The sequence below is a fragment of the Brachyhypopomus gauderio genome, chromosome 10 (assembly GCF_052324685.1).
Source record: "Brachyhypopomus gauderio isolate BG-103 chromosome 10, BGAUD_0.2, whole genome shotgun sequence".
NCBI lineage: Eukaryota > Metazoa > Chordata > Actinopteri > Gymnotiformes > Hypopomidae > Brachyhypopomus > Brachyhypopomus gauderio.
In genome coordinates, this window is record NC_135220.1 from 12,449,415 (window position 1) to 12,470,407 (window position 20,993).

General features: G+C 39.2%; 4 protein-coding genes across 6 annotated transcripts; 1 reads left to right on the forward strand and 3 right to left on the reverse strand.

The window, feature by feature from the left end:
• Positions 1 to 147: 147 nt before the first annotated feature.
• Positions 148 to 5,285, reverse strand: hnrnpdl (heterogeneous nuclear ribonucleoprotein D-like). The gene is made up of 8 exons (XM_077019570.1): positions 5,108 to 5,285; positions 3,171 to 3,339; positions 2,872 to 3,033; positions 2,518 to 2,649; positions 2,243 to 2,348; positions 1,915 to 2,079; positions 1,672 to 1,771; positions 148 to 430 (listed from the first exon to the last, which is right to left on the reverse strand). Exons 1-7 carry the CDS (start codon positions 5,197 to 5,199, stop codon positions 1,701 to 1,703), a joined length of 897 nt encoding a protein of 298 aa, XP_076875685.1. The 5' UTR covers positions 5,200 to 5,285; the 3' UTR covers positions 148 to 430; positions 1,672 to 1,700.
• A 504-nt stretch (positions 5,286 to 5,789) lies between these two features.
• enoph1 (enolase-phosphatase 1) lies at positions 5,790 to 9,406 on the forward strand. The gene is made up of 6 exons (XM_077019571.1): positions 5,790 to 6,173; positions 6,281 to 6,382; positions 6,867 to 7,069; positions 7,239 to 7,371; positions 7,482 to 7,605; positions 8,651 to 9,406. The coding sequence occupies exons 1-6, from the start codon at positions 6,090 to 6,092 to the stop codon at positions 8,788 to 8,790; spliced, it is 786 nt and encodes a 261-aa protein (XP_076875686.1). The 5' UTR covers positions 5,790 to 6,089; the 3' UTR covers positions 8,791 to 9,406.
• Positions 9,407 to 9,836: 430 nt separating this feature from the next.
• On the reverse strand, positions 9,837 to 13,711 carry tmem150c (transmembrane protein 150C). Of its 3 annotated transcripts, XM_077019573.1 has the most exons (10): positions 13,608 to 13,652; positions 13,401 to 13,479; positions 12,536 to 12,587; positions 12,283 to 12,377; positions 12,121 to 12,174; positions 11,997 to 12,029; positions 11,837 to 11,904; positions 11,266 to 11,393; positions 10,971 to 11,148; positions 9,837 to 10,510 (listed from the first exon to the last, which is right to left on the reverse strand). In XM_077019573.1, exons 4-10 carry the CDS (start codon positions 12,354 to 12,356, stop codon positions 10,302 to 10,304), a joined length of 744 nt encoding a protein of 247 aa, XP_076875688.1. In that variant the 5' UTR covers positions 12,357 to 12,377; positions 12,536 to 12,587; positions 13,401 to 13,479; positions 13,608 to 13,652; the 3' UTR covers positions 9,837 to 10,301. The 3 variants fall into 3 exon arrangements, with proteins under 3 accessions (XP_076875688.1, XP_076875687.1, XP_076875689.1); XM_077019572.1 differs by having other exon boundaries at positions 13,401 to 13,711; XM_077019574.1 differs by having other exon boundaries at positions 13,376 to 13,711.
• A 2,635-nt stretch (positions 13,712 to 16,346) lies between these two features.
• On the reverse strand, positions 16,347 to 20,630 carry LOC143525513 (stearoyl-CoA desaturase 5-like). The gene is made up of 5 exons (XM_077019559.1): positions 20,254 to 20,630; positions 18,999 to 19,129; positions 18,469 to 18,674; positions 18,026 to 18,258; positions 16,347 to 17,802 (listed from the first exon to the last, which is right to left on the reverse strand). The coding sequence occupies exons 1-5, from the start codon at positions 20,474 to 20,476 to the stop codon at positions 17,612 to 17,614; spliced, it is 984 nt and encodes a 327-aa protein (XP_076875674.1). The 5' UTR covers positions 20,477 to 20,630; the 3' UTR covers positions 16,347 to 17,611.
• Positions 20,631 to 20,993: the final 363 nt, after the last annotated feature.

Consider the following 20,993-nt stretch of genomic DNA (forward strand, 5'->3'; position numbering starts at 1 on the left):
GGTAACAAATTAAGAGGCATATTTAATATACTCTAGCCTCAAGATCTGTTTCTCAAAAGGTTCTGAACAGATAAATGGCAATGTCTGAGTAACCATTTAAGCTCCACATTGTGTTATTTCATAGAAGTGAAAAAATGACAAGCATGCTTTGATACCCCATTTTTTTAATACTCCCTGTATCCAAAACTGCAGAAAAAAGACAACTTTCCAAATCAAGATTTAAGAACACATCAGCACAAACCTATAGGTTCTACCTTAACAACGCACAGGATAAGAAACTGGGAAACAAAATATTTACAAAAAGGTCACACGCCGAATGTCTGAGGACAACCAAATAAAGGTATTTTAAAATCAGGATGCTCTTTGATTAAGAAGGACAGGGTATCCACAAGCTGCCTCCAGCGTACAAACTCTCAATCAGGCTGCCCACCTAGAAGAGAAGAGACAACACAGCCGTTAATTATATTTGATAAGATCAGTATTTAACTGAAAAAGACCACCTCCATGTTTCACTGTTTTACTTCGTGAGCTGTCGACTTTAAACTATTAAAGTTCATCATCAAAATTTAAAGATCATATGTATAACTTCAGTTTCAGAAAGCAAGAGCTTCAGCACCACTGGGATGGTGGACATGATCACCAAACAGGAGCACATCCTCATTCAACTGTGCATCTTTCCCAACAACTAACATGATTTCCAGCCTGGCAGGAACACTTTCAAGGTGATACTCTGTCACCTTTTGTGTGGCTTCATAAAACTGGTTTACATATGATCTTTATCATCTATATTTTAAGGAAAAGGCTTGAAGTGTACCATTTGAAGTTCTCTATGGACTCTAAAGAAAAAGCAAGCATTATGAGTTTCTGCAGTTTATGGGATAGGGACCGTTTTTAGAAAAACAAAGAAAAACCACTGAAGCTCCAGAACTGAAATACAAGAACACTAAAATTAAAAAGAGAATACAACAGCAGTTAAAATCACTTTTAGGTTTCACTGTTAAATACCTGTAAAAAACCCATTTTCAAAACTGTTAAAGAAAACAGTGACAACTTAAGGGAAAACAAGAGATCTCCTGTTTTATGTTTGTTGTTTGTTTTTTTACGCTGGTACAGGAAGTTTGAAGAGACCATACCACAGGACAGCGTTTTCTCGTGCATGCCGTGGTCTCTGCCCGCTATGTGCGACGCCCAGAGAATTTCGTGGTCAGGTGACACACGGCCTGCAATGAAGTCCCCCGCTGGCAGGTACAAACAAGGTACAGTAATCAGAATTAGGGAAAGAACGGAAAAAATAAGGAGAGGTGCCCTTACTTTGTACCCTTTAGCAGTACTTTACCTGTTAGCATTGCTATCAACTCTATGTTATTTCCTTATGATCACCTGTTAAAAAGCAGGGAGAAAATGGAAAAAACTACAGAAAAACACTTACGTTTTTCTGGAGAGCGAAAAAATAAAAGTAAAATAAAAAAAATCAAAGAAAAAAAATGAAAAGCACACGGCTACGCAAGCATTAAGAGTTTAAAGATCTATAGACATACTCCCAAATGTTCATTCGAAACGGCTTGTGACAATGCATACCACTGGTTTGCATGTTGAGGATGATCAATGTTGTCTATTGATCTTTAAAGTTGATAAAGCAGTCCAAATGACAGGCTCAGGTTACAGTCTTACCACAAGTCCTGGCAGGTCAAGTCATTTCATCAATATGGCTGGTAGCTGTTCTGATGGTTTCCACCTTCTCGGGAGGCCTTGCCATAACTGCTCTGTTGACCTATGAGAAATGCAGACATTTTACAGTCTTTTACCAATAATCACATTGCTGGCTACCTATTGCTGGTTATTTATTTGGAGATAACTTTAATGCTAACTAAATTTAGATTAAAAAGAGAAGCACACATCGGTTCTTTGACTCACCATTGTAATCATCATAGCCTTGTCCGTATCCATAGTTCTGATAATTGTAGCCTGAATAGTCGTATCCAGCATAGCCATTATAACCCTGGTTGTACCCACTACCATAGCCTCCGTAGTTCTGCCCATAGTAGTTGTTATAACCTTGGTTGTAGTTTTGACTTTGTCCTGCACACAAGAATTTAGGTGATCGTAATGAGAAACACAGAACACTTGGAATGGAAAACAAAGATGCAGAAAAAGGAAGACGCAACCCTTCCTCCCCATGTCATTGTTTTTCTAGATGGCAATCTCTTTATGGGACAGACATGTAAAGAGTACATATAAATACCTCCTCTTCCACGGCCCCTAAACCCTCCTCGCCCCCCAAAGCCTCGGTCTCCTCTGCTCTGTTGCTGTCTGTAGATTTCTTTAGGCTGGGCAACTTTGATTTCACACTGATTTAGGGGTACACACAAAAAATAAATAAATTTCAAAAAGCAAAAAGAACCAGTGTCTTATATAAATGCATATTCAAATATATTTATACAATGAGGCATTAAGCCAATTTTCCATGTTTGCCCATAACAATGGTGGTATGTATGTGAATGAATGGTAAAATCATACCTTTCCTGTTCCAACTTGGTGGTATCTGTTTTCCAAAAGCTTCGTAACAGGTTCTTCTTCCACATACGTTACAAAGCAGAACCCTCTCCTCTCATTTGTTTTGCTGTCCACAGGGAGCTCAATGCTTTCAATCTATTAAGAAGGGTTCAATCTGTTAAGGGCTATCTAGAAATATTAACAAATGTACATGTTGAAAGTACAGGATGGGGATCCAGCCAGGAAATAAAACAGCTATACAGTCATTTTATAGAACCTTCCACTTTGTGGCAGTGTGGTTGGGAAATACAAGGTGCATTTTATTCCCTTGTATTCCATTTTTTTCGATTTTGTAAGCAGTGACTATTGATGACCTACATCTCCAAAGGTTCCAAAGTACTCCCGGATTTGGTCCTCAGACGTTTCTGGACGGAGACCTCCAACAAAAACTTTTTTAGGTGGTTCCTTCCCCTTCATGGCTTTGGCTCTCTTCGGATCAATCAGTTTACCATCCAGTTTGTGCTCCTTCAGTTCCAACACCTGAATATACATTTTTCAAGTGTGGGGGGAAAAGAATGTAAGCACACCAAAACAGAATCATGCAAGGAACGCAGACGTTTTTACAAGTGCTATAATGAAATGAAGCCTTTTCATTGTTTACCAATGTAAACACTCACCCTGTCAACACTTTCAATATCCTTGAAGAGCACAAAACCAAATCCTCTGGAACGTCCGGTCATTGGGTCTGTTTTGATAGTGCAATCCAACACCTCCCCAAACTTGGACAGATAGTCTGTAAGATCTTTCTTGCTGGTGTCCCAGCTTAGTCCGCCAATAAACATTTTCCTGTAAACACAAAGTAAGAAAAAAATTTGTCATGGCAGCATTTTCTAATAAGATCTTTGAGAATAAGATCGGTTCGCTTAAGGAAGTTTAATAAAATCCCTCTAGCTAGCAGTGTTAATTTCGTTGACGAATAATTTGTCAGTTTGTCAACGAACCTTTTTTTTCATGACGAAAACGAGATGATAACTAAATAAAAACTTTACGAAGGGATAAAAGCGATGACAAAATTAATGGACATTTTCGTCAACGAATAAAAACGAGACGAAAATATTGGCCAGCGACGACATTCAATCAGACCTGATTTATTTAGAGAAAGGTAGGGATAAGTTAATAAGATCCAACCGTAACTACTTTAGCGTACACGGAGAGGCGGGACAAACCGGGTAACCGTCCAATCAGAACTAACGTCTTCACATCGCACAGAACCCGGGAAGACCAAACCAGCCTGTGAACTGTGGTCACTCATGAAATTCAACTCGAAGTTAACTCAACAATGTCAGCATAAAGATAAGAGGCGATATATGGACACATTTCTCCTTTGACATTGAGGAAAAACAAGACGGTGTGTAAACAATGGGTCAATGAGGTCGGGAAAAATACGACAAATGAAACGACATCCGCGGGCTATGGCATTGTTGTTTTTACGGCACCCCGTTTTATATAGAATGTAATATGTATTGTTCTTAACAAACACCATATGTTTTCAGGTAGAGCGGGCCTACTGGTCATCAATGTTTTGTTATTGTTATGCTCAATAACTACAAGTTGAGGTCAATAAAGTTGTTTGGAAATGTTTGTGTATATTGCACGTACAAAAAATAATATGTTAATAAATGTTTAATTTTGTACAAGTGTATATAAATGACTATTACACCATTTATATTTTAGTCAAGTAAATTCTAATGATAATTAGTCGACTGAAACTAGACTAGACTAAGACTAAAAACAAATCCAATGACTAAATTATGACTAAAACTAAATTATATTTTAGTCAAAAGACAAACTAAATCCAAAATTGCTGTCAAAATTAACACTGATAGCTAGCCAGCCATCACATCGTCCAGCTAGTCTAATCCTTCCGAGTCACAAGGATAAAGCGAAACCCAATTAGTTAAATGGCGATCTACAGGAGAACAGCATGGGGACTAAACTTCCGCAATCTGCTCAATCTTAAAGATGCTAGCTACACATGTACCTGATCTAGCCAAGTACAAAGTTTATAAAACTTTTTAACACACCAGCAGATTAACCCGAGTGTCCGTATGATGGCACAGTTAGCTACTCGCTCCATTAACCAACTTAAAAACCCAGATGGGGACGCTAGTTAGCTAATCTACCTAGCTTAAGTTATCCCAGCTAACTTACGTGACTAATATCAGACGGATTAGTTTAGCTAGCTAAACCACGTCTCTAATATAGCGAACTAAGACCATCTGATCTCCGGATCGTGAATATTTTGGTTTGTTGTCGCCACATTACAAACCGCGTTCGGACATTTTAGCTGCACAAGTTATTTGGCGGTAAGGCGCCCTGCACACGACAACGCACGCAGCGAGCTAGCGTAAATACGTCGCTTATAAGCACATCAAAAGTCAAAATAGATTTTAAAAGACGCCGTTTACACAACAATATGATAAACCGTGCAACGACACACGCAGACCATTTTATTTATCACAACTAACGACGTGTTTTCGGTTTCTGCCGACGGCCGGCCAGCTGGGCCCGGCTCGGCCTTGCAACGTCCGCCTCCAGCGACCAGGCCACTCACCCGTCATCCTGCTGGTTTTTACTCGCATTTATTTTAGAGCCCTCCGGGAACTCGTTAGTGCTGAAGTCGGTCTGTTCTTGTTCCGCCTGCATTTTAAGGCAAGTGAGCTGGTATTAGGACCTTAATAAAGTTGTACGACTATTCAAGAGAAGCCCTGGCTACACACAAACACTGCCGCGTTTGGTAAAATGGCCGACGGCTCCCGATGACGCAAGCAGAGAGAGAAGAGGGCGGGGCTTATGGGGAATAATGGACACTACAGGCGCCACACAAGCCGGCTATCAATTTAAAATTTTATTTCTTGTGTTGTCTTAACGAGGAATTTCTGGGAATACGCAGGTTTCTAAATGTGCGAAGAACGCTTCAGTCTAAAAATAATAGTCTGTGGTTATAATGTGTTTGAGTGTCTGTGAAGTGCACCTCATATACACTAAATGTTTCTGGAAAATAATATATATTACACGGATTGAATATGCGTACATGGTATATTGATAAAAAGGCGCCACATAAAGTCTGCGTAACGTAGTTGCACCTTTGAAGCGCACAAGCATTGTTCAGTGTTGCCAGTTTCTACAGTGTATCCAGGAAATGTACTTTTGTATTTATAGGACAGTAATATATTACAAGAATAAAAAAGAATATATATATATTATAATAAATAGGATTTTTTTCTTCTTATTTTGTGTTCCAAATTAAAATTTTGAGGTAATTTCAGAGTTCCAAACTACAGAGTCTCGCATGGAAAGGCACCTCAACCCAGTGAATAAGTAATATCTCACGATAGGTTGTTCTTGCGATTATCTGGCAACCCGTTGACTGAACCATGTGTTAGCACATTGCTAGCTGGCTACCGTGAAAATACTGCCGGGACGTTTTTTTTCTACTGTTTCTCCTTCTCGAACCGCTAGTAATAAACATTTTGTCGTGAACAATTTTCAACTGGAAACTGTTGTGTCGAATCTGTCGCTTTCCATATGGAAAAATGGTAACGATTACAATTCCCGAAAATGTTGGCGTGTTTCTGTTGGATATTGAAGGAACCACAACCCCTATCACTTTCGTAAAGGTGCGAGTTGATTTGGTCAAACTACTGCTAGATCTCAAACTGCTTATTGCTTAACTAAGAAAAACCACTAGGTTTAACTAACGATGAACACTGTTGTTTGCACACAGGATATTTTATTTCCATACATTAAAGAACATCTAGAAGACTATCTATCTGCACACTGGGAAGAGGATGAGTGCAAGCAAGACGTACATCTCCTAAAGAAACAGGTACCCTGATTTATTTAATTAAGCTTGTATACAATATGTAAGCTTGAGTGATATACAGGGGCAGACCTGCTATTCCTTGTGGTTGGTTTATTGCTTTTTTTTATTTTTGCCAACATAACACAAACAACACGTTGTTAGATAATCCAAAATAACCCTTTGTCAAACCCTTTGGGGCATTAATGTTTATTGCAGGTGTTTACAAAGTAGTAAGGTTACCCTGATTGTAAGCTTTTGACATAAGAAATGTGGATATAGCAAGACACACATAAACACATTTTCAGATACTCTTGAATAAAAAAATTAAAATAAAAACGTACAACCTGTGCATACAACCTGCTCACCCACAGTAAGATATCTTGCTTCAAACCAACAAAACCACCATGAGGGGTTTTACAGTCATTAAGATGACACATTAATGTTCAGATGTCTTGCTTCTAATGTTATGTAAATGAGTTATAGGTCATTAGGGTGTGTTTCCTTGCAGGCTGAAGAAGACTTAAAGGAGAACAGAGCATGCCCAGTTCATGCTGTGGACCAGACCGTGCACACGGATGAGGAGAAGGCTATTCGTGAGGTAGTGGATAACGTCCTCTGGCAGATGGCTGCAGACAGGAAGACCACTGCTCTCAAACGGCTGCAGGGTCACATGTGGAGGGCGGCCTACACAACAGGGAGGATCAAAGGCGAGTAAGTACAGCGATTCTAGACCTTTTAACACAAATAATTAAAAGGAAGTGAATTTGTATGTAGTCTGGGGTTCATATTTTCCGTATACATTACCTCCTCTAAAAGTCTTTTGACTTGTACGAGTCAAATGGTCATTCTTGCTCCTGTGTGTTGGTGTGTTGTGACACAGGGTGTACCAAGACGTGGTTCCTGCTATTAGAAGATGGAGGCAACAGGGTCTCAAAGTCTACATCTACTCCTCAGGAAGCATAGAGGCTCAGAAGCTGCTGTTTGGTTATTCAGTTGAGGGAGATCTGTTAGATGTAAGTTAATATTGCTTGTTTTTTCTATGACATGTAATGTGTTGAATAAGGGTCTTGTGTGTTGCTTAACAGTTTATGCCCAAACAAGTTCTGTCCAATACCTGTTTCAGCTATTTGATGGTCACTTTGATACCACCATTGGTGCAAAAGTGGAGAGTAAAAGCTATGAAAAGATTGCAGAGAGGATTGGCTGCTCACCACAAGAAATTATGTTCTTAACAGATGTCACACGAGGTGGGTGTACACTAACTTTAACTTACTACCACTTTGGTCGGTTTTTTGCCTGTTTTCGCCTGGCTGCGTATTTAGTTTGTGATGCCACTTGAGTGTTTTATACTAATAGTTAAAGACCTAAAGAAGTTAAACTCAAACTTGATACTAGTTAGATATGATTAAGACTTTTGTTTTATCAATATAAACACTTTCAAGATTTTGTCCTCCACTCATGCAGTAGGCAGTTTGGCAAACTAATTTTTTATCAGAATAATCGCCCCTATATGTATGATAATTTAGTTTTTGTCACAATAGACAATGTATTTCTGCGTATGATCTTTTTGCTTCATAATTTAGTTTCCAGGAAGCTTGAAAGTAAAAACTATTTATAGTTTCCATTAAGAGTCAAAGTGTTGTGCCAGTTACAACTACACGCAATATAACATCCATAATATGGATTATACTGATCACACCATGCTTACAGTGAACTACACCAATGTAATATGATTCCACTCTCACTCACAATCTCGGTCATTCCTCTGAATGTTGTTTATTTAGCAAATACTACATGGTGGGTGTGAACATGTCTGGGATGTGTAGTCCCACACGTCTGGGATGTGTAGTCCCAGACGTGTAGAGCATTCTGTCTCTGTCTGCAAAGGTGTGCATGTAATTTGTGTAATATGCATTTTACCATTTAATAGAATCTCCTGTGTGGTAGTTTTATTTTAATTCATTTTAAGAAATTATTTCAGTAATAGTTGTAAAACTTTGTTGCCTAGAATTAATCCAATGAATACTTGGTAGTGGTGTAATATGGAGTAGGGTGAACTCCCCCTTTAAGAGACAGATGTATAAACATATACACAGAGCATTCATAGAACAGCTCGCACTCCTTTATAATCTAATTCTTCTATCAACCACCACTATTTTGCCCATTATATGATCATAGGACACTATTCCACTACAAAATGGCTGCATTGTCATTACCTGCTGTGCAGTGTTATGAGTGCCTGAGTGGAGGACCTGCGTAAGCACATGGCTGAACGTCACTTTCCCCCCACAGAGGCCAAGGCGGCAGAGGACGCTGGCCTGAACGTAGGTGTGGTTGTGCGACCGGGAAACATGGAGCTGACGGAGGAAGAGAGGAGCCATTACAGCATCGTCATGACCTTTAGCCAGCTGGAACTCTGTGGAAGGCCTTGATGGACGAGACTCCAGGGTTTGCCAGCACTCCTCCGGTGGACTTTAGTGTCAGGAGGTGTGAGGTGACACCGGATCCCAAAGCTGTGGCTCGTTGCTTGTGCAAATTCAAGATCTTGTGCAACAAGTACCAGGTGCATCACTATTGTACAGACTGAAGATGCACGTTTTTATTTTATTTTATCCGAAAACATGTTGAAGTTGATGTGTAGTATTTCATTGTTGTCTTTGATTTCTTTTTTCTTATGTAGTAAGTGTTGATGTTTAAGTGTAATTTATGTTGATAATGTTGAAGGGGCAAATGAGTCTTGTTTTCAAAATGGTTCTGGTCATTGTCCTTTTAAATGATAGTAATTGTATCAAAATCTTAGTGTATATGCTCACAAGTGTTAATCTTGTGTACTGTTGTGCAAATGTTTAATGACAGATAGGAACATGTGCAACATGTGACATCACATTTGTAACATTTAGAACTACCTGTTCTACTATATTGTTACTTCTTGATCACACTAAAACTTTGTAATCACACATTGCATCTTTAAACTGGGACTTTCTAATTTACTCTAATAGTACAACAATGCTAGACAATACATGTACAAAAACAAATGCTGCTATAGGATTTCAGAGTTATTGTTTGCACAAAATTGCACATATAATGTAGTTAAATACTCAGACTAGATAACAAGCATTCAACACAAGGTTTTTAGTACCCTTGCTCAAAAACATGACCTTTACCAGCTCTCACACAGATTGAATCTGAAGGAAATAGTCTTGTGAACGCATGCGACCACCAGCAAAGCTGTCATAAAGTCTCTGTATTGTAACAATAATAATAATGTGTTGGGTGTCATTACAAATGCACTATGGAGTGACACCTTGAGTTTTTATTTTAACAGATTTATGCAGTAGTTGTAGTGAAATTTTGCAGCACCTAAATGAGGAAAGTTAGTCTTCTGTTTAAAAAAAGACACTAGTTGTGTCATACAGAGAGCAGCTTTAATGACACAGTTCATTGTGTTTTGGCAAAAATCACACGGTTAATGATAATGTCAGAGATATGCCACATTCTGTTTAATCTAGATATAAAATGTGTCATTTGTAGAAAGATCTGGTTAACATTGTAGTTTTAAAAGTCAGATGGAGTTTCAGGCATACACAATGCAGTACAGATTATAGTCCACTTTGCAACCTAAACCCAGTGTGCAGTCTCGATGCGTTTACTTAAATATGGATTTGACAAATGATGTAAACTATACCCATCAGGTAATAGCAGGCTCATTCATTATCATGTTTTCGTACTACCTGGAGAAGACTCAACATTACCCACTGCTCAGATAGGGCTTACACTGAGCTTTGTGCTTGTATTTCACTTTCTTTTTTATTACAAAGTCTACACATCTTTGAGATTAAAAACACTTCCGCAGATCTGGACAGATTGCATACTACAAACATGCATTACAGGAAATGGATGAAGATGACTTCAACCCTGTGCTAAAAACTGGCCTGGAAAAGTCCTAAAGCTGATCTGACTGGTACTCTGAAACCTCTGAGAAGCTCTCGGACAGGCTGAGTGGAGGCTCCTGCTCATCACTGCACAGAATCTCAAAGTGGTAGTGGCGGAACTCAATGCCGAAGGTACCCAGGAAGGCCAGGAAGAACATGACCAGTGCCCACTGGGCCCGGGCGGCATGCATGTGCATACGCTGAGCCATTAGGGCAAAGTCTGTGGAACCGTGTCAAGGTCAGAAGCTTGTGGTCAGAACGCAGATGTATGGCACACAGCTGGGAGGAAGTAATATTTGTCCTACTGAGTGCTTTGTATTTTGGTATCCTCTGTCATTAGCTAGATACATGAACGATCATTTATATGGGATATAAATGAAAATGTTGCACAATACAAAGCAAATTTACAGTGGACAGAATTCATGTAGAATTCACTAGTAATTGTATATACCTGTATGTGATACTAGCCGTATATACTGAAAAGCCTTTCATGAGAAGGCTGTCATGTAAAGCATGTAAACACATTGCCTTTCTGATCCTATAAAGTTTGATCATGATTTCCTCGGATGAATTACTTTCAACCTATTCAAATAGGGGTGATATGAAGGTAAGAAACTATGCTTTCATTAGAACAAACACACAATAGGTCTGTGTGAATATTCTAGCCATGCCAAGGATACAAAGTAGCATACAGGATGTGACAGCACCAGATAACAGGAAGCGAGGGATGCCTGCTCGCCTGCCTTCATTCCGCAAGTTGACCTTTAGGGTCATGAATGACTGGACCCAACAAAACAGTGTGCCTAGGCCAAAGGTCATGGAGGTTCCAATATTGTGGAGCTCCTCGTCATTGGAGAGCTAGAAGAAACAGAAGAATTTGCATCAAAGCATCTAAAGGCTACACACAAACAAAAAGCATTTTCACTGAAAAATATAAACACAGGCAACAAATGTGTTTGGAAAGACGGTCCATACCTGGAAGTTTCCAACCAAAGTCATGCCAAAGCAGGCCAGGGATAGAGCTACTAGACTCCCGATGTTGAGCCAGGGCTTCTGCACTCTTGGCTTCAACTGCAAATATCTGAGGACACCAAGGATAAAACCTGGAAAAGTAATGAAGGGGTATAGAATGAAAAAGTACATCTGAAAGCGAAATCTTCTTGTCAAAGCCTTGTGTTCTTTATGCACCGTATCAACACCATGTGAAATGTGAAACTTTTTATTATTGTATTTAAAACTTTATTACTGTATTACTGTAATTACTGTATTACTGTAGCTGCTTTACTACTGTATATGCTATACTGTAATGTGAATTGACATATCGCAGGATATAACATTAAACATAATGTTAAACCTTATTTACTGTACACATTCATCACCCTTTAACACACACACCTTAATGCTTAATGTGATTCAGTTTTGTTTTAACTATGACTTTTCACATGCCTTTGTAGATCAAATATACCATAGAAACACAGAAATAGAAACAAAACCAAAAAATAGAAAGAGAAACATAAGGAACAAAACAACGATTCATTAATCCTACCCACAAAAGCTGCCATATTCATGACTTGGCTAAAAACACAGCTGGCAGGTGGAGCATCTCCTGCAATGCTAAAAGGCATAAAATATAAAACACAGTTATTGGGCTTTGAAGGACACTGAAATACAAATTGACAGTCATTCAAGTATAATCATTCAGCTACCTGATGTATGGAGGGGACTTTGATACTGATCTTCTGTGGGGGGAAAAATCGATTTGAAACAAATGGATAATTTAACAAAGTGACATAGAAAAATTGCTATATAAAACGAGAGCGTCTGGTTTACTTATATTCAGAGCTGAGGGGAGTGATTTTTTCATCCTCCACTGCTATGAAATACCTGTTTTAAACATAAAAAATTGTGATTATAATGAATGAATGGTAGACCAAGTAATGAATGAATGAATGGTAGACCAAGCTCGATTGAACAATAGGATTAGTTACTCACACAACCCACAACCCAGCTGCTGTAAAGGATGAAAACATAAGCGGCAGTAATGTCCACGGACTACACTTCCTCATGCCGCCTAATGAACTTTCCCCCTGAAACACAACACCTATTGATTTTTGCTTTCTTCTTTTTTTATGGGTGACGAACATTCGTACAATTCATATAGTCTAACGCACGTTTTATTTAAATATAAACCGAAAATAAATTAGTACACACGTCCAAAAAGATGAGAAACAAATGAAGAAAATACCTGACCAGCCTCACGATTCTAGAGGGTCTCCTGTGCTTAGGGTGGGCTCAGTCTAGAAAGGACAAAGCAACTGGGTGTCTGAAAGAGTCTTTTTGCATTATTACGTGTCATAGTATAGTAATTTCCTATGGGTAAAACAATCTAGATTCAATAAACGTTTGATACTGTCACGATCAGACCGTGAATACAAGCCCACAGCTGCTTGCAAAACATGTGGGTAAATCCAGCACTTACGTACAGGACAGCTCCCAATACTAAAATGAACGGACCACAAACAGCGGCTTGGCTAGGGGCTGGACTGTGCCGATAGTGCTGAAACTCCTTTAGCACTACGTCTTACTACTTATATACCTATAGTCACCGTAAATAACACAGCGTAAGAGAGAGGAGGTTCCATTATAATCATTATATATATATGTGTGTTAGTACGCTTATGTAAGCATCCCCTATTTAGATGTTTAATCTATATAACCATCCATGCACCGGAACCTTATTCGCGACAGCTTCCTTGCCACAACTCCTAAAATTACACACGATAAGGCTAAAGCCTTGTTTGGGAGACTTACATTCCGACACAACAATGTTCATTACAATGTATAGTGCTAAATAGATATTTAGATACCATTCCCTTTATAATAACTTACAAAGACATTAATGCAACGGCAACATTTAGCCCACTATAAAAATCATTAATTTTTGAGTGAATGACCAAACATAAAGGAGTTCTTGGGTAGGTTTCTCCGGGGTGTTGTTTCATTGTTTGCTATAGCTCATAAAATGGAGGCTAGCCTACGTGTCTGTCATATGTTAATCCATTTTCTATCTAGAAAGGTTACTTACTGAACAGTTATCTTAGAAACTGTACCTCACAAGCAGTCCGCTCCTCTCTCGTATTCTCCTCATGAAGACGTTTTCTCCTTGTGCTATCATACGCCAGCTACAGCCTGTTGAAAAAACAACCCGTGTGAGATTTTTGGCTACGGCTAGACGGAGGTTCCCGAGTGAACGGACCACGGGGGACAATCCCGACATGTTACAGCGTCCGTGGTATTGGGATTAGCACATATCCTACATGATTGGGCCCATTTAGTTCTCTGCGGGGAGCAGTGGGGATTAAAGTAGAGAACCGCACTTTCCGAGGCCACGGGGAGGAGAATGTTGCTGTGAGGATATAGGGACACGGAAAGTGTCCTAAAAGTGAACTTTATTCAGGTTATAATACAGTTATAATAGGCGTGGATTGTTAAAATTTATAAGAATGGAAAATTATTAGGATAGTCTTTGTTTAAAGATGCATAAAAGGACTTCATGAGATGTGACCGGACTTGGGACAACTGCGTGATTCAAGCTACCGTCTTGCTTTTGCCCGTGTTGGTTGTAGCGCTTACGTGTGCTGAATGACTGTGGAGGGGCGCTACAGGTAGGCCTACGTTTTAACCCTGAACGGTCTCTAATCCAAAAAAGGTGTGAGAAAGTCCAAGAAAAGTGATCGAGAAATACATTTCCATTCCCAACAATCTTTATTGTTTTATTGAGCACCATATGTTGTTTCCTGTATCAGTGTATCCCAAACAACTCTGGCGGATTTCCTCATCTTGGGTATTGGGGTTAGGCCACCCCACTATACAAAGCAACGTGAGCTTTATATCGCTTTGTATAATGGCAGTAAACACTGTAGGCCTATATGAATTGATGTAAGATATTACAGCATCAATAAAAACGGTCAACCATCGACATCCCCTCAGCTTACACCTGCTGCTCCCACACAGCAGGTAAATATCCCATCTGTCTGTAGCAAATGAGTAGTATTCATTTGTTTGTTTACTTGTTGCTCATCATTGATCTCATTGACCGTGTTCTGTATTAGATATGCTAAAGAATAAGTACTGTACAACTCACTTTGTGAAGACTTACGTTTTAAGGGGACGGGTGTGACGCAAATGCAGGTTTAAGTTATTTATTAAAGGAAGCAAGAAGCGGACTAAACTAACGAAAACAAAGCACACGAGAATACACATAAAGGAAAACATACAAACGACAAGACAGCAAACAGAACCATTAAGGGACAGAACTAATCATTAACTAACTAAGACTACACACACTACTTAATCTGAACAGCATTAATACGACAGAACTTAGAACTCACAGGGGACTAAACGAACATAAGGAATACAAACGCTCGGGGATATCAATGCGGAGACTACTACATAAACGAAACAGAACACATCGAGCAGCAGACAGCGAACATGACATGAACGACAATACCGAAAGTGCTTATAACTGAGCAATAACGCATCAAAAAGCAGACGAAACTAAGACAGACGAGAACTACGGAGCTAAAAGAGAGCGGAAGAGAGAACTACAAGAGAACTACAAACGAGACACAGGTGGAAACACTGAGGATAGGGGCGTGGCACAGGAGGGAGAGGTAGGCGGGACAAGGAAGGAGAGCGGAGCTGAACGTGACAGATTTACACATTGAGTACAACTCCAATTAAGATCAAGCTTAAGCAATCACAATAGCTAAGAATCACATAGCAGAGCATCTAAGTAAAATATTCATCTAAGAAAAATAGTAAAGTATGTAATAATAATAAAAAAATGATAAGCCAGCTTTCAAAGACTTTGCTTTAGTAAGATACAGATAATTACTTTTTATTATCTTTCATTTTATGTTTTATAATCACAATAGACTATTATATATTCCAAATAATAATTTTTGGAGAAAATTGAAATTATTTTGATAGCATTTTAATAAACGAGATTAGTGAAGAATTTAGTCAAAGAAAATACAGTTAATTTGTTTACCTTTTAATAAAAAAACAGTGAATCATATAAACCCTGTTTTCAAGGTGTTCTTCTAGCATAGCCTACAGCAGGCACCTGGAAGGTCTTAATATTTCAAAGTAGAATAATTCTCAGCTTTTTTTTTTAACAATGACTTTGTCTTCTGACTTTTAACTGAGACCAAACTATCTTTTCCACTATTCCTCCCCACAAAGAAATAAGCCACTGCCTTTAAATATTCTCTTTCCGAGTGACATCTGCCTCGGTATCCTGGTACACAATAATGCATTATTGCATTCAGCAAAGCAGTTCACTACCTGGGTCTGTGATCAAGCTCCACTCCAACTGAACACCTGTAGCATGCTGGGCTCTAATGAACAAACCCTGTGCTTCCAGCTCCTCATCTCAGAGCTTGCAGTGCGTGTGATCAAAAGCACACTGATTCACTGATTCAACTGCTGATTAGTGGCCACTTTTAGCAATGTATTTGACCAATGGGAGTCATTGTTTGCACGGTCACATGGAAAATTACAGTGTCACAATCAACATGTTCCAAATGTTCCAGAATAAATCAATAAAGTTTTTAAAGAGTTTTAAAGTCAGGAGCCTTGCTGGTATATATAGAGACACAGCAAGGCAAATGGCATACAATAGCCTGGTTTCCCTGATCCATCCTCTATGTACACCAGGCCAATGGACGCCCTTCCAAGCAACCTCAGGCTGCCTGTAGTCTTGGAACTCTTCGGGAACCAATAGCTGGACAATCTATTGTGCATGTAAAATACAGATACACCCATTTCAGTTAGATAGGTTATCTATAGGAGATTTCTCTTGAGCTCTATAACTACTATGCTTTTATGAGTTGAGCATTCTGTAGTCAATGTATATGTGTGTGTGTGTGTGTGTGTGTGTGTGTGTGTGTGTTTGTACGAATCATATCCATCCAGGGCTGGGCCTGAGTATGCAGTGGCCTTTCCGAATCATGATCAACTATAGGCCATATATAGTCTCAGGTACATTGTAATGGAGATTTGGCTGAATATTTTAATATACTAGGACCTGTGGTGGATGACCACCTTAAGTCTAGTCACTACACCTATGCAAAAATGCAAGTATTTAACATGTGCAGAAAAAAGCTTCCTGGCAATCTACAGGTAACATAATTCATGTATCATCAGTTACAGACAGAAATATTTACATACACTTACATACATAGAGCAACAAGGATACATTACCATACATTTTACTATACATGAATGCATTCATGACCATCTACACGATAAACACCATTACTCTTTGAGATATTCTATGATCTGCTCATTTAAGCAAGATACTCCTTTTCAAAGTCTCAGTTTCATATGTGGTTAGAGTAAGAACTGGTGCTAATGCAAGCTAATCTTTTCTATTCACATGCCTTTCAAATTCTTTTGTCTACTAGAAATCTTAACTGCAAAATGACCAACACCAATCTAACACAATTTAGATATAAAAATGGCTGTCGTGAACTCAGACACATATTTTCTTGCTCTTCTATGACATATGAGCTGCCCTCATGGAATTAACCAATTAAATATTAATTATTCATTCTAATATTAGAAACAAGAAAGTAGAGAGTGAAATTCCATTTATCTTTTATCTTGTATCTTCAGGACAAATGCAAGGTACGCAAGAACCCACCGCATGAATGTGAGCGTTTAATAAAGTGCAAGCTAACTAGTTATCATTGGGGTTAATCTGGCAAAGTACTGTCAAAAAGCACAAGTAACATGGCCAGTCTTTAAAGTGCTCAGTTTGGGAGATTTTAAATTACAAAAGCAGCAAATTTAAGGCAGGCCCTCCACAGGGCAGATCGATTGTAGTGAAATATATCACTTCTTAGGGAATTATTGGGCCAAACTAAAGTTTTCTGTTTGATTATTCAGTTGTAAAAGTGCCCTACAATGCTACGAATTATGGTGATTGTTTAAATAAAATAAAAAAAAACACCAAAGTTACATTGATTGCTTAACCAAAGGACATACATACTGGCCACCACTGAATAATTGATTTCAGGCAATGCAAATATGCAAATAAAATTGTACTATGCAGCAAAACAGAAAGCCAAACTTGTCCATCTGTCTAAATCTAAACTGTCATACTGGTTAGCTTGTTTAACAAAGTGCTAATATACATTATGCACAAAACAGGTTTTAAGAAGGTTTAAATACACCTGGCAGATCTTGCCACTCTCTCTCCACTTTCTTTTATGTTGCCTTCTTGAGCTGAGAGCTGAATGCCATGGCTGCTTCCTCACACGCTCCCGTCTCCTGTCCTTAGCTTCCGTGCCTTGATCATCTCGGGCGTGGCTTTCTTGCGGTTGCCGGCCAGGCCGAGCCAGCACATGAGATCGATGAAGCAGGTGGTGGGGTTCCAACGGAGCCCAAACTCACTCGCTGAGTAGTCAAAAGGAAAAGTGTGATGGAAGTTGTGGAAACCTTCGCCTGTGAAAATAAGAATTTATATGGAACTGAAGACATTTGAGATTTTATAAATGTCATAATAAAGCATACACTATTGACTGACATAGTGTACGGCACATGGATTAAAATATCACACTATAGACCTATCGATCAAGTGGTAACTATTTGTGTTACATTGATTGTATTACCACAATAAAAGCATGCAAACTGTGAAATATAAGTTCTTCTAGATGTAAAAATGTACCAATGGCTCCAAAAGTAACAAATCGGTTTTCTCGTGGGTTGATGTTCCTGTCGTAGGGCCGATTTCCATACATATGGGCTGCGCTGTTGACTAGCCAGGTGACGTTGAGTGAAATGGTGTAGCGCAGGATGGATGCCAGGAAGTAGGAGATCCATATGCTCTCGCCCCAGAAGTACCATGGCACCAGTGTAGGGAGAAGGAAGCACATCACCACCACTGAGGTTCTGTAGTATCTGGGTCAAATGCAATTCAGCAGAGCATGAAAATCTTCTAGTTTCGCAGTGGCATGTGTATGTTGTCACTAATTCCAACCCTTGGGGAAAAAATGAATTAGGAATTCAAGTTGCACTGTTTTAGCAGATTAACATTATGGTTCAAAAACCCACAATAATTATGCCAAAACAAAGGATCTTGCATAATTGTAATTATGGTGGTAAGCCTACTTTCTCTGGAACACAACAACAGGGTCAGCCAACAGGTCACTGACATCCAGCCGTTTGCCCTTCTCAATGACATCCTTGTGTTTACGCACAAACAGCCATCCGATGTGTGCAAAGAAGAATCCTCGCACTGCATTGTGGGGGTCAGCATCTGTCTCAGAGTACTTGTGGTGGGCTCTGTGATCTCTGGACCATTCAAAGATATCATTCTGTAGAACAGATAAATTGAGCACAGTGGAATGATCTTTAGTAGAACCATACTGTATACGCATCTAATTTGAACACAGCTGGTGCAAATAAAAACAGAATGATAGATATGACGGCCGATTGAATAAGCGCAAAATCGTGGTGACCTGCTTCAAATAGCTTTGGGGTTTATAACAACAGATTTTCCAACGTTTAGGACTATCACTTCATGCTTTTTTAACGACATCACAGCTTTCTCATTTCTGGCTCATGTAACCGTGCATATGACAGGCATTTCTCAGAGCTGCTGCCATGGTGAACAGAAACAGGCCAGTCCAGCTCCTCACCTGGAAGGCCATGGAGTTGGCAACAGCCAGGAAAATCCTCAAAGGCAGTTTGGCTCTGTAGGACCTGTGACTCCATAAGCGATGGGCTCCAGCTGTGATGCCGAGGGCTGTGACAATGAAACATGTGTATGCTGCAAAAAAATACAAATAAAATAAACATTTATAAATAAAAGCAGCTAAACACACTGGAATAGGTAAATGATCCACAATGCAACAGCCATTCATGCTACCACAACGCAAATCCAATAATTATTGTCGCTTTGATAAAGAGGCGGTAAGAAAGCAGATAACCAAACTGACTAGTATTCATAAGCACTGCATGAAGATTCTATGGCATAACAAGCGTGGTACTGACACACAGACAGGTCTGTCTGTACACATAACATATCATGAGGTGAAAGTGTGTGTGTGTAGGGGGAGGGGGGCTATGCCTTTCTGGCCCATGTTTCCATAGAAACTAGCTATTTTTTAAGTCCTCTAATATAGATGTCAGTAATAGCAAACACGCATGCATATCATCCAAGCAAGCACACACCTGATGATTCTGACACTGTCTATGTTAACCTCCAATCTAGAGTCTTACACCTTCATGACTTTTTTATTTAGCTCCAAAGCACAGATATTTTTGCTTCTAAAATATACAATTATCACAAATACATCTAGTTTATTTACCAGAGTAGCAGTGCTGTTCAGTATGAAAGATAGTTAATTAACAAAATACATAAATCCAACCAAAACAATAGAATGGGGAAAATATGCAAATAATACAATATTTAAAGAAGAATGATGTAACTGCACATGCCTTTTAATAACCTACATTTTAACCGACTATATGCTACTTGTATTTCTAATAATTGAAAATAGCAGTCTATAAATGTAATTTTCTATAGTGCAATCATTTCATTTGAACTACTGTGAAGACTAAGATTATTTGCCTACTTAATTTACAACCAAGAACTAAATCCATTCCCTTACACCTTTTAAGAATAATACGCAGACAAATTGATCTTTAATTTAGGATATGCAGAGCCATGGTTTCGGAAATAAATTATCTAAGGTGTAGAAACAGGCCCCTTATTGTTTACATGTGCATATTAGATCGTATGCTTTATTTGTGGTTTAGCCGATTGTTATAATCAGCTTATTGCCTCGCAAAAACATATAAAATGTATACCTGCCTGGCATCGCTATTTGTAACAAGCTATTGATACTGCACACAAAAACGAAAAACAAGTTGTGTCATTATCCAACTTACACCAAATCCAGGTAAACGGATGCGCCTTTGGGATCAAGATAATTGCGTAAAGTGCACCGGTATGAAGCAAAAACATAAGAATAACATTTCTCCAAACGATACACCGGCTGGGGGGCTTGGTAGCATCTTTGGACTTCGCTTCGGTCTCCTCATGGTTCTCGGCCCCTTCTGGCTCGTAGCGTCCGGCGATATCACAGCGCTCGTTATCCGGAAAAGCAACCATCTCTTGATGTGAATGTGTGTAGCTCCTGGTGTCCAAAAAATTAAATACGTCAGAAAGAGTCAGTTTATTTCCATCCGAAATCCGGTTTCAGCTAGCGTTGTGCTCGGAGGAGGGAGGCGGTGCGGACGCGGAGAGCCTCCAGCTGCAGAGCGGCAGTGGCGCAGCCGTGGAGCCGCAGGGCGGTGCAGTCTGTGCTAGGAGCTCAGAAACAACGCAGCTTTTGAGAAATAGTTCATCAGTTTATTTGACAACTAGATTAAACATCGGGCTTCGTTTTTATGTACAATGACAGTCGTAACATTGCGTACAAAACGCCGAATTAAAGGCCTATTATTGGAAAAGTACAGTATCCATGTGCAAAATAAACGTTTAGACAGGTGTAGTCAGAGATTTAACAGATGTTACCAGCAGGTAGTGGTTTTGTCTCTTTCCACAACTCAGTCTTTGTGTTTAAAACAGCAGTGGCTGATCATGTAGCATTTTGAGAATACACTATACAATGTTTTAAGATATTACA

What these genes read in the sequence shown, in the direction of transcription:
- hnrnpdl (XM_077019570.1), bottom strand. Translation starts at nt 5,199, where the DNA reads ATGCAGGCGGAACAAGAACAGACCGACTTCAGCACTAACGAGTTCCCG. An exon ending in ACTTTGGAACCTTTGGAGAT is followed by an intron (nt 2,650 to 2,871) that starts GTAGGTCATCAA and finishes CCTTCTTAATAG; the next exon opens with ATTGAAAGCATTGAGCTCCC. An exon ending in ACCAAGTTGGAACAGGAAAG is followed by an intron (nt 2,349 to 2,517) that starts GTATGATTTTAC and finishes CCCCTAAATCAG; the next exon opens with TGTGAAATCAAAGTTGCCCA.
- enoph1 (XM_077019571.1), top strand. Translation starts at nt 6,090, where the DNA reads ATGGTAACGATTACAATTCCCGAAAATGTTGGCGTGTTTCTGTTGGAT. An exon ending in ACAGGGAGGATCAAAGGCGA is followed by an intron (nt 7,070 to 7,238) that starts GTAAGTACAGCG and finishes GTTGTGACACAG; the next exon opens with GGTGTACCAAGACGTGGTTC. An exon ending in CTTAACAGATGTCACACGAG is followed by an intron (nt 7,606 to 8,650) that starts GTGGGTGTACAC and finishes TTCCCCCCACAG; the next exon opens with AGGCCAAGGCGGCAGAGGAC.
- tmem150c (XM_077019572.1), bottom strand. Translation starts at nt 12,356, where the DNA reads ATGAGGAAGTGTAGTCCGTGGACATTACTGCCGCTTATGTTTTCATCC. An exon ending in CCCCTCAGCTCTGAATATAA is followed by an intron (nt 12,030 to 12,120) that starts GTAAACCAGACG and finishes TTCCCCCCACAG; the next exon opens with AAGATCAGTATCAAAGTCCC. An exon ending in GAATATGGCAGCTTTTGTGG is followed by an intron (nt 11,394 to 11,836) that starts GTAGGATTAATG and finishes TTACTTTTCCAG; the next exon opens with GTTTTATCCTTGGTGTCCTC.
- LOC143525513 (XM_077019559.1), bottom strand. Translation starts at nt 20,476, where the DNA reads ATGGTTGCTTTTCCGGATAACGAGCGCTGTGATATCGCCGGACGCTAC. An exon ending in CCAACTCCATGGCCTTCCAG is followed by an intron (nt 18,675 to 18,998) that starts GTGAGGAGCTGG and finishes TCTGTTCTACAG; the next exon opens with AATGATATCTTTGAATGGTC. An exon ending in GTTGTTGTGTTCCAGAGAAA is followed by an intron (nt 18,259 to 18,468) that starts GTAGGCTTACCA and finishes CATTTGACCCAG; the next exon opens with ATACTACAGAACCTCAGTGG.